This window comes from Scyliorhinus torazame, chromosome 22 (assembly GCF_047496885.1).
Source record: "Scyliorhinus torazame isolate Kashiwa2021f chromosome 22, sScyTor2.1, whole genome shotgun sequence".
NCBI classification, from domain to species: domain Eukaryota; kingdom Metazoa; phylum Chordata; class Chondrichthyes; order Carcharhiniformes; family Scyliorhinidae; genus Scyliorhinus; species Scyliorhinus torazame.
Window position 1 is genome coordinate 94645281 of NC_092728.1, and position 12465 is coordinate 94657745.

At 53.3% G+C, this 12465-nt stretch overlaps 1 protein-coding gene across 1 annotated transcript in view; it reads right to left on the reverse strand.

The window, feature by feature from the left end:
- Positions 1-12465, reverse strand: part of fpgs (folylpolyglutamate synthase) — a 44512-nt gene that overhangs the window by 11666 nt on the left and 20381 nt on the right. Inside the window, 4 exon segments of the mRNA XM_072488643.1 lie at positions 970-1022; positions 1970-2067; positions 11275-11287; positions 11289-11374. Of these exon segments, the coding sequence (XP_072344744.1) occupies positions 970-1022; positions 1970-2067; positions 11275-11287; positions 11289-11374 (250 nt within the window).

The window sequence follows — 12465 nt, forward strand, 5'->3', positions numbered from 1 at the left end:
TGCAATGAAGTTACTGTGAAAATCCCCCAGTCGCCACACTCCGGCGCCTGTTCGGGTACAGAGGGAGAATTCAGAATGTCCAATTCACCTAACAAGCATGTGTTTTGGGACTTGTAGGAGGAAACTGGAGCGCCCGGAGCTGTGAAGCAGTAGTGCTAACCGCTGTGCTACCGTGCCGCAAATAATTCTGGGGCGCAGTGCAAAATTCTGGTCGCCAGACTGCCATAAACAGAATGCTGGAAACACCCAGCAGGTCAGACCGCAGCAGAGTTAAAGTTTCAGGTCAACGCCCTCAGAGGCCATCGACCTGAAAGCTTAACTCTGGTTTCCCTTGCCATAGATGCTGCCAGGTGGGCTGAGCATTTCCAGAATGTTCTTCCTTCAGATTTCCAACACCCTCAGTATTTTCCTTTCCTAAAGGATGCCAAAGCATCCACGCAGACACGGCGATGAATGTGGAGTGTTCTGGCTGAACCAATGCGGACTCATCAGTAAACCCGAGGAAGTCCATACAGTATAGAACTTGGGAAAAGCAATAAGACATAGAATATGCCTCCCATCAACTCTAATGGGATCCACCCCATCCCACCCGTCTTTCTCATTGTCAAGTCCTCCATCCAAGCACCACACAAATGCCTCTAGCAGCAGTCTCTGGCCAGTGATCAGAAACAAGAGTCATGGCTAATGTCGCCCCCCCCCCCCAAACGGACAGCCAACCCCATACCACCCTCTACTCCACCCCTCGTACAACACCGAGGTCATTTTTTTCCACCCACTGGAGATTCATTAGCTCGGCGCAGACAAGGCAGAGCCTGGGACCTTGCTGATTCAGTAAGATACCAGGCACTGCATTCAGTCCCTAAGCAGTCAGGACAAGGGTGGAGGAAGATGCTATGAGGCAATGTGCCTAAGCCCAATATTACAGTTCCGCCCGATTCATGGAAACAGAACACAGCCATAGGTACTTACCTCGCAACTTCTGCCTCCTTTAACGAATGCTCCCGAAACCACTTCACACAGGCCTGAAAACACAAGGCCAGAGTCAATGCTCACACCACGAAATAAAAGCCTGCAAGGAGCATAACTTAATCCTTCTCCAAGGGTAGCCCCTTCGTCATCACCCGCTCCTTAAAAATAAATGCAAACACCATCCGTGTATCCCGGGAAGCCACCAACCCCAAATAGAACTTCTCTGCTTTCGAAACTTGGGCGTGTTGCTGTCGGCAAAAATATGTGCCTAACTTTCCCACAATCTCGGAGTCAGGTTTCTGCCACTTGAGGAAATGGCCTTAACCAGAAGTATCAAACATTCTCTGGGGCTGTGATGGTTACTTCCCCTCACTGACCAGACCATGCTTCCACAACACCCCTCTCCTCTAGTATCCAATTCAGAGCGATTATAGGTGATCTGTTCCACCTTTCACTATCCAACAATAACCAGCAGTCACTTGTCTTCCTGTTCTGGCACATCTGTCTCCAGAACCCAATGTCTGTCTGTAGCCCCTTCCTTGTGGGGCTCCATCCAAGTCAATGCTCCAGCATACAGCTTGACCCTCTTCACCACCACTACCGTCCGCGTGCTCTCCGAACTGTATTTCCAGCCATTCAACCCCCTTCTCCTAGACAGCTGGAAACCTCAGCATCCCACCTCAGCTTCCGATCCCACATCGTCTCCATCACGGAGATCAGCTTATCTTCGGGAAGGAAACCTCAATCCTGATTTTCCAGCATCTTAAATTAGGTTAAGCACGACCCAAGTTTCCCCCTCTGCGCTTACAATAAACCCCCTTGCAAACAGGTTGCCCAAGTGTGGGCAATTTGTTGTGCAGGGTCGGATCTTACGGTGTAGGGTGCCGCGTGTGTTCAGTGAGCCTTTGTACAAGGCTCTGGTTGGGTTTTCAGCCCTTACCACTGTGTTACAGACTCCAAGCAACACACAACACTCAGGGCCCAGGTAATGCCAACGCACCTTTATACTGCCGATCGTATGAGCACCATCAATGTAATAGGTCAGAGATCCTCGCCTGAGTATCTGTGTGCGGCCCAGCCATTCTGCAGCGTGCAAACCTACAGAAAAAGAGGATTGAAGACGCCAAAGCAATTAATTCTTCTCTTTAAAACCCCTGGGCCAGCTCTCAGGAGAAACATGGGTCACATTAGAAATACACGCCAACTCAAACCGTGTCAGAGAGATTGTGGGCCAAACCAATCACTTTAAGTCTGCCCCAGAACATCTCACCTAGTTCCAGGGCAGCCAGAGATAAATGGTTCAGCGTAATCTCTCTTTTATACCAAACGCGGCAGGGCGTGTTAGTGGCAAGCCGATCTGTGGACGCGGTGGCCGCAGGAGGTACAACAGACTTCTGGTATGGGGTGGGAAATCAGAGATACCTAGACTACGATGGGCAAGGTTTGCATGATTCCTGCAGCTGATGTGTTACAACTGATCCCAGGGTCGAGGGTGAAAAGCCAGGGTTCAACCAAATCCTGGCGGAATATGCAGCGTCACCAAATAGGACATACATCAATTGTCTTGAGATGCTGGCTCTCTTGGCTGATAGGATATCCCGAGTTTCACCAACGCATGCAGAACCTTAACGAGAGTTAAGGTTGCTACCATCAAAAGATGGTGTACAGAATGCACCTTACAAGGGCGAGGATGAGCCGGCTCTTTGAGGGGGTAGAAGATGTATGTGAGCGTTGCCCGGGGAGTGGGGGGTGGGGGCCCACAAACCATGTTCATATGTTTTGGCCCTGTCCAAAGCTGGAGGATTACTGGAAGGAGGATTTTAGGGTAATCTCTAAAGTGGTGCACGTGAAACTGGACCCGGGCCCTCGGGGAGGCCATATTCGGGGTGTCGGACCAGCCGGGGTTGGAAATGGGCGTGGAGGCAGATGTTGTAGCCTTCGCTTCATTGATCGCCCGAAGGCAGATCCTGTTAGGGTGGAGATCAACCCCTCCCCCTGTGCCCTGGCATGGCGGGGGGACCTGCTGGAATTCTTAACGCTTGCAAAGGTCAAATTTGAACTGAGGGGAAGGATGGAGGAGTTCTACAATTCATGGGCGTTATTGGATCACATCGAACATTAGGAGGTTGGGGGGAGGGGGACTGTATGTGTTAATGGTGACTATGGGTGATTCCCAATTCCTTTTTGTCATTTGTTTATGTTAACATGCGGGCTAACGTTTGGGGTTTAGTGAGAGGATGGGATCGTTGTTATTGATATGGGGATTGACATTACATTTGTTACTGATTATGGTTTATTGTTGGGTGTAAATTGGGGAGAAAATGTGAAAAGGAGAATAAAAAGAATTTTTTAAAAAAAGGTTGCTACCTTGAAAAGTGATTTATGAAAACGGGAGGCAGAGACTCACTCGTGTCAGAGAACAGCTGAGCACAATCTGAAACTTAATGTATGATCAGTGGGTGTCAATTCAGCAGAACAATGAAACCCACTGCAAAGACCATGTGTTATGGAAGTGAAATTGCTGCTGAAATCCACCAGGTGGCAGCAGATACACACATTTATATTTCTGCAGCCAATTCACAACTACAAACCCCTGGACCAGAGACCTGCAATGAGTCCATTTTGTTGGGGTTTTTAAAACTTTTATTACCATTGCACTTGTGAGAAAGTACCATTGAATTAAAACAGGAACTGCTGGAAAAACCCAGCAGGTCCAGCAGCATCGGTGGAGAGAGTAGCAGAGTCGAGTAGCAGAGTCGGGAAGCACGGCAGCATAGTGGTTAGCGTAATTGCTTCACAGCTCCAGGGTCCCAGGTTCAATTCCCGGCTGGGTCATTGTCTGTGCAGAGTGTAGCACAATCAATCACTCACGAGTCAATCGACAGCTTTATTACGGAGACTTGTTACCCAGCAGCAGTTACAGAATGCGGCTGCTGGGAGAACCCGGGCTCTTATACTCCGCCTTACTGGGTGGAGCCAGTAGGCGGCTGATCCAATCGGGACCCAGCGTCTATCCACCAATAGCCTCTCGGCATCACAGGGTGCCGTAATACCCCTAAGACATACCACCACATTCACCCCTTGTTAAAAAAGCCGGCAGGGGTAGTGGGCCGTATGGTGGTAGGGATTTACAGAGTCGGTACCTAGGATGCCGCTAACACGGCGGCTATGCTCCGATATCAAACTACCAGTACTATTTACAATGCCACTTTTACTGGGCAACTGAATTATGTACAGAGGCATTTCTTGCTTTGTTATACGGATTCGATGAGTCGAATGGGTGCCCTGGTCGTCCTCGCCGATCGCCTCAGCGCCGGTGGTGATGCAGACTCTGGCTCGGGCACCATCGTCTCTGGGAGTGTAGCGACGCCTCTTCCTGCTCCACTACCCCTAGTCGCGACTGGGGGGAGGACCGATCCACCCGAGAAGGGGGTGGCTGTGCGGTGCGCCGGTGGGAGGGAGGGGGTGATTGGTGTTGGGGAGGTGTGTGGAGCTCCAGAGGTGGCGGCTGTGGGGTGCGCTGGTGGGAGGGAGGGAGTGTGTGGAGCTCCGGCGGGCGCCAGGTCCCGCAGGGAGACCATGTCCTGTCAGCCGTCGGGATACGCCACGTAGGCGTATTGAGGGTTCGCGTGAAGGAGATGAACCCTCTCGACCAACGGGTCCGATTTGTGCGTCCACACATGTTTTCGGAGCAGGATGGGTCCCGGGGCTGCCAGCCAGGTCGGAAGTGACGTTCCGGAGGAGAACTTCCTAGGGAAGACCAGGAGGCATTCGTGAGGTATTTGATTCGTTGTTGTACAAAGCAGCGACCGGATGGAGTGGAGGGCGTCCGGGAGGACTTCCTGCCAGCGGGAAACTGGGAGACGTCTGGACCGTAGGGCCAGCAGGACGGTCTTCCAGACTGTTCCGTTCTCCCTCTCGACCTGACCGTTCCCCCGGGGGTTGTAACTGGTCATCCTGCTCGAAGACTTTGCTGAGCAGGAATTGACGCAGTTCGTCACTCAGGAAGGAGGACCCCCTATCGCTATGTTTGTAGGCAGGGCAACCGAACAGTGTAAAGATGGTGCAGAGGGCTTTAATGACCGTGGCCGCGGTCATGTCGGGGCAGGGATTGGCGAAAGGGAACCGGGAGTACTCGTCAATCACGTTCAGGAAGTACATGTTGCAGTCGGTGGAGGGGAGGGGGCCTTTGAAGTCCAGACTGAGGCACTCAAAGGGACGGGAAGCCTTTATCAGGTGTGCTTTATCTGACCTGTAGAAGTGTGGCTTGCACTCTGCGCAGATTTGGCAGTTCCTGGTGGCTGTCCTGACCTCCTCGATGGGGTAGGGCAGGTTGCGGGTCTTTACGATGTGATAGAACCGAGTGACCCCGGGTGGCAGAGGTCCTCGTGGCGGGTTCGGAGATGGTCCACTTGTGCGTTGGCACACGTGCCGCGGGATAGGGAATCGGAAGGCTCGTTCAGCTTTCCGGGACGATACAAAATCTCATAGTTATAGGTGGAGGGTTTGATCCTCCACTGCAAGATCTTGTCGTTCTTGATCTTGCCCCGCTGTGCATTATCGAACATGAAGGCAACCGACCGTTGCTCAGTGAGGAGAGTGAATCCCCTACCGGCCAGGTAATGCCTCCAATGTCGCACAGCTTCCACTATGGCCTGGGCCTCCTTTTCCACTGAGTGGCGGATTTCTGAAGCGTGGAGGGTGCGTGAAAAAAAGGCCATGGGTCTGCCCGCTTGGTTGAGGGTGGTCGCCAGAGCTACGTCGGACGCGTCGCTCTCGACTTGGAAGGGGAGGGATTCGTCGATCGGGTGCATCGTGGCCTTTGCGATATCCGCTTTGATGCGGCTGAAGGCCTGGCGGGCCTCTGTCGACAGGGGAAAGACCGTGGACTGGATTAGCGGACGAGCCTTGTCCTCGTAGTGGGGGACCCACTGGGCTTAATAAGAGAAAAAGCCCAGACAGCGTTTCAGGGCCTTGGAACAGTGAGGGAGGGGGAACTCCATAAGGGGGCGCATGCGTTCAGGTTCGGGGCCTATAACTCCATTTCGCACTACGTAGCCAATGATGGCTAGACGGTCGGTGCTAAACACGCATTTTTCCCTGTTGTACGTGAGATTCAGGGCGTTTGCGGTCTGAAGGAATTTTCGGAGGTTGGCGTCGTGGTCCTGCTGATCGTGGCTGCAGATGGTAACGTTATCGAGGTACGGGAACGTAGCCCGCAAACCGTACCGGTCAACCATTCGGTCCATCTCCCGTTGGAAGACCGAGACTCCGTTAGTGACGCCAAATGAAACCCTTAAGAAATGATAGAGAGCCGCCCATCTGCTTCAAAGGCAGTGTATTTGCGGTCGCTCGAGCGGATGGAGAGCTGGTGATATGCGGACTTAAGGTCCACCGTGGAAAAGACCTTGTACTGTGCAATCCGATTGACGATGTCGGATATGCGGGGGAGGGTACGCATCCAGCTGTGTACCTATTGATGGTTTGACTATAGTCTATGACCATCCTCTGCTTCTTCAAAACTACCACCCGAGCACTCCACGGACTATCGCTGGCCTGGATTATGCCTTCCCGCAGCAGCCGCTGGACTTCCGACCGGAAAAAGGTTTGGTCCTGGACGCGGGTACCGTCTGCTCCTAGTGGCGACGGGTTTGCAATCCGGGGTGAGGTTTGCAAACAGGGAAGGCGGGTCGACCTTGAGGGTCGCGAGGCCGCAGATAGTGAGTGGGGGTATAGGGCCGCCGAATTGGAACGTTAAACTCTGCAGGTTGCACTGAAAATCCAACCCCAGGAGTGTGGCAGCGCAGAGGTGGGGGAGGACGTAAAGCCGGTAGTTCTTGAACTCCCTCCCCTGCACCGTGAGGTTTGCGATGCAGAACCCTTTTATCTCTACAGAATGGGATCCTGCTGCCAGGAAAACTTTTTGATTACTCGGGTGGATTGGAAGAGAACAGCGTCTTACCGTATTGGGGCGTATAAAACTCTCCGTGCTCCCAGAGTCGATCAGGCAGGCCGTCTCGTACCCGTTGACGAGTACCATCGTTGTTGCCGTTTGGAGCGTTCGGGGCCGCAACTGGTCCAGGGTCACCAAAGCCAGTTGCTGTTGCTGCATCGGGGCATTTTCTTCAGGCCCCGTGAAGTCGTCCATTCCGGGGTACTTGGCCGTCAGCCAAGATGGCAACGTCCACGGGTCGCACACGGTCGGGGGTAGACAAGATGGCACCACCCATTGATCGCACGTGGCTGGGGGAGCACAAAATGGCGGCGCCCATCCCTCCCGCCTGGAGCCCGGGACCCAAAATGGCAGCGCCCGTTGGCTGCACATGGATCGTTTGGGGGGGGGGGGGGAAGAGGGGAGGAGGCGTATGTGTGGGTGTGCACGCCGGGGGGGGGGGGGGGGGGGGGGGGGGGGGGGGGGGAGAGGTCGTGGCGTGGGTACACGGTGCCAGAGGGGCAGCCGCGCAGTCGGGAACATATGGAGTCCGGGACCCAAAATGGCGGCGGCCATCGTTCCCGCATGGAGTCCGGGACCCAAAATGGCGGCGCCCATGGATCGTTTTTGGGGGGGGGGTCGGTCAGTCGGTCGTGGGTCCACGGTCCCCAAGGGGCAGCCGCGCGGCCATATGGAGTCCGGGACCCAAACTGGCGGCGCCCATTGGCCGTACATGGATCGTTGGTGCAGTTGAGTTTGGGGTCCTGGTGCTCCCCGGTGGATTGCGGCGACCCCCGGGCCCGGCACACCGCTACAAAGTGCCCTTTTTTGCCGCACCCTTTGCAGAGTGCTGAGCGGGCAGGGCAGCGCAGCAGGGGGGGGGGTTCATTTGCCCCCAAAAGTAGCACCGGGGCCCCCCCGGGTGGGCTGGCGCTCTGTCAGCACAGGCCCGCATTGGGGGGGGGGGGTGCCGGTCGCGGTCCACAGTGCCCAAGGGGCAGCCGCCCGGTCGGGGGCGTAGGCACGGGCGTTCTGTGACGCCACATCGAGCGAGGCAGCGAGGGCCCGTGCCTCCTTGAGGCCTAGTGCGTCTCTCACCAGCAATCGCTGCCGAATTTGGGACGGGAGCAAACCTGCTACGAAGGCATCCCGAACTAGTAGTTCCGTTTGTTCATTAGCCGAAACCGATGGGCAGTTGCAGTTTCTCCCCAGTATCAACAGCGCATTGTAGAATTCGTCCAGCGATTCCCCGGGGATCTGCCGTCTCGTCGCGAGCTGGTGTGCGTAGACCTGGTTGACGGGCCGAACATAGATTCCCATCAGCATGGCGAGCGTTGACTGGAAATCCTCCACGTCCTCTATGAGTGTAGATTTCCGGCTCACCCTGGAATGCAGGACTTGCATTTTCTGGTCCTCTGTAGTCACGCAGGGTGGTCGTTCGGATGTATCCTTTGAAACACGCTAGCCAGTGTTTAAAAGTGGCCGCTGAGTTTGCCACGTGGGGGCTGATTCGCAGACACTCTGGAGTGATTTGGAGCTCCATGTCCTTTGGGTCTGCATAATAAATTGTAGCACGATCAATCACTCACGAGACGAGAAGAGGTGGAGTCAATCGATGGCTTTATTACGCAGACTTGTTCCCCAGCTGCACAGTTACAGAATGCGGCTGCTGGGAGAACGCGGGCTCTTATACTCCGCCTTACTGGGTGGAGCCAGTAGGCGGCTGATCCAATCGGGACCCAGCGTCTATCCACCAATAGCCTCTCGGCATCATAGGGTACCGTAATACCCCTAATACATACCAACACACGGAGTCTGCACGTTCTCCCCGTGTGCGCTTGGGTTTTCTCTGGGTGCTCTGGTTTCCTCCCCCAGTCTGAAGATGTGCAGGTTAGGTGGATTGGCCATGCTAAATTGCCCATAGTGTCCAAAATTGCCCTTAGTGTTGGTTGAGTGGGGTTACTGGGTTATGGAGATAGGGTGGTGTGGGCTTGGGTAGGGTGCCCTTTCCAAGAGCTGGTGCAGACTCGATGGGCCGAATGGCCTCCTTCTGCACTGTAAATTCTATTCTATGATATGAATCTGCTCTGGTTCTGAAGGCATATCGGACTGGAAACAATAACTCTGTTTCTCTCTCCACAGGCGCACTCAGCCTGCGAGGTTTTTCCAGTGTTTTTGGTTTTTATTTCAGATTTTATGGGCGGGTGGGCAGGGGGGAAGAGAGAGAGAGAAACACAGTCGTTAGCACTGCTGCCTCACAGCGCCAGGGACCCGGTTCAATTCCGACCTCGGGGTGACTGTGTGGAGTTTGCTTCAGGGATTCTATTTCCAGTATCTGCAGCAATTTGCTTTTTTCATTTAATTAACATTTTTGTAAAAGCCTTTTAACATGTGGTTAAAATGTACCTCGATCTTTATTATTGGTATTTATAAGCAACAGCAGCACAGCTTTTGCGGTATTGCGTTTTTGACTAAACTATTTCAGAGAAAAGGTTCTTATTGAGATTGCTGCCACCTGCCTTAGACTCGGGCTTAACCACCTTGGATGACTGAGCGGATAAAATACTGGGTATTAATCCAAAAGCTCATAATCCCACCAAAAAATAATGGACTTCAATTCGAGAGGGGAAAACAGAAACAGGTGGCACAGTGGTTAGCACTGCTGCCTCGCAGCACCAGTGACCCGGGATCGATTCCAACCTCGGGTGATTGCCTGTGTGGAGTCTGCACATTCTCCCCGTGTCTGCGTGGGTTTCCTCCGGGTGCTCCGGTTTCCTCCCACAGTCCAATGATGCGCAGGTTAGGTGGGTTGGCCATGCTAAATTGCCCCTTAGTGAATAAAGGTTAGATGGGGTTACAGGGTTAGATGGGGTTACGGGGTTAGGGCGGGGGCCTAGGTAGGGTGCTCTTTCAGAGGGCTAGCACAGACTCAATGGGCCAAATTGCCTCCTTCTGCACTGTAGGTATTCCTATGATACAAGAAAGTTATCTTCGGGACGGTCCGCCTAACCTGCACGTCATTGGACTGTGGGAGGAAACCGGAGCACCCGGTGGGAACCCACGCAGACACGGGGAGAACGTGCAGACTCCGCACAGACAGTGACCCAGCGGGGAATCGAACCTGGGACCCTGGTGCTGTGAAGCCACAGTGCTAGCCACTTGTGCTACCGTGCTGCTAATATCCTTCAAAGAAGGGAAGTCCATAAGGGCTGACCTACTTTGTTGCTGTGTGGTTGACGCTTACCCACCTTCTGAAGTGACACTCAAGATATTGAGTCATCATGTTGGTGGTGGGGGATATTAGACACACTGATGAGAAGGAAGTGGATGTTGTATTCTCAGTCCGGGGGAAGGACAGCCTCTTGATGTGGAGCGGGAAGCTCTCCTGTTCCATCTCTAATAAAAACTGTCCACACAATGGCTCTCCTGAAGCACTGAGCTACTCCCAACATGCTCAACCTCTGAAGGTCAAATGTAGCTTTTAAGGTCAGGAGTCCCAGCAAGCCAGCAACAAAAGGAACCTACTTTCTTTAAGCTACAAAACCAGTGCACAGAGTGGACAGGACAAGCCCTTAAATCTATCACCTTAGGGCGGCATGGTGGTTAGCACTAATGCCTCACGGCGCCAAGGACCCGGGTTACTGTCCGTGTGGACTTTGCATTCTCCCAGTGTCTGCGTGCGTCTCACCCCCGCAACACAAAGATGCGCAGGTTAGATGGATTGGCCAGGCTAAATTGCCCCTTAAGAGTCCAAAAGGTTAGATGGGGTTACTGGGCTAGGGTGGGGCACGGGATTAAGTAGGGTGTGCTTTCCTGGGGCTGGTGCAGACTTGATGGGCCGATTGGCCTCCTTCTGCACTGTAAATTCTAAGAACTAGATCCGGGCTGACAAGAACAGGCATTCTGCCCAATCCCAGCCAAAAGAACGACCTTCTCGAACTTGGTTTCACCCCTGCCACCCTGGCTGGCTAGGGGAGGGAGTGGCAGAGGCAGAAATAGGGGCATAATCTGAAGTTAAGTGGGGTGAAGCCCTTGGTTTAATTCAGGAACTCTGTCCTCCATGAGGCTGAGAATGATGAGATTTTGTTTTTGTTAGGAAAGGCTTTGGATTGAAGGCAGGTGGATGGAGTCACCGTACAAATCAGTCACGGATGATGCTGCAACCGGCTCGAAGGGCCGAATGACCTCACTCCTCTTCCTACTCCACCGATGCTGCAAAAGTTTGCATCGGTTTTTCATTAATGTTCCCCCATGCATAGGGCGGGGGGGTTTTAGCATACTTGGTTTAGTATCGGATGTTCAGTCGTCGCATCCGAAACTGATCGGAGTGTCCTCGGGTTTTGGGGGGGATTTTAAAGAACTTGGGGTGTTACCGTCTATCATGGGGGGTGGGCAGGTAGAATCCTGAGCTGACAGGCGGTCGCTGATTTCCGTGCTCAACAAAGTCCAGCGAATCACGGAGCGGAGGAAAATCTGCAAGAAGCAAAACAGAAAAAAAAAGGGTTTCAGAAAGTCACAGATGCTCCAAACCCCACTCGCTCAGTTCCGAAACCGAAGTGGGGGGACGGGACGTCAAACATACCCGTTTGAAAACCCAGCCACGGGGAATTAAATGTAATTCCTGGAGCCACCGCAAGCTGGCTGAATCATGGAGCAATCTTTCCAACACTGTACAATGGCCACAGCTGAGGTGCAGGTCGGGCCCTCAACGTGGCGATTCGGTGTCCAGTCACTAGAAGGCACCCGACGACAACTTGCCTCGATTGCGGGTCCTTTGTGTAAGGCAGCACAGGGGGGAGAGAGGAGGAGGAGGCAAGACGCCTCACAGCAACAACACATCATTACCCCCCAACCCCCTCACCACAACCCCCCCCCCCAAACCCTGATCTTGTGCAATTAGTTTCACATTGAGTAAAAAATGCAAAATTAATAAATATACCAGGTTGATTAACTAGTATTCATACTGAAAAAAAACATACTGTGATACATGGGGGAGGGGGGTCGTCTGTGGAACCATCTAAACATGAAGGGGGAGCTTAGGAGAAAAACCGGTTCAGGACCCCTGTAGCAATAGGGAGGGGGCATGGTGGGTCATGTAGCCTATAAACAGAAGCCTAAAAATAGCATTTCCTTATTCATGTCAAACAGGGTGGTACTGGACTAAAGGGCACAGTTTAACACTATCCCTGTACACTACTGACAAAATATTATATTTTACTCCCACACCCAAGATCCAGAGTAACACAGGTGTTGTTGCACAGATATTTCCATTCAAAACATCCCCACAGTGAGCAAATCGCAGCTGTAATTCCAGTAACACATCAAGAATAGTTTTTATTTCCCCGGCCACCCCCCTCCCACCCCCTGCTGAGTTACCATCCCACAGCTGGAAGCTCCTTTCCGATGACATTCAGTCCCACTGACCGCCCAGTCTCCACCCACTGATGGGATTCAGGGAGTAATCGGTGAGTGGGGCGGGTAGCAATACTGAGCGCCATCCTTTCCCTGCAATATCTGCTCACAGCACATTGCGGGAGAGTTGGCAGCACAGGACCCATCCCCCC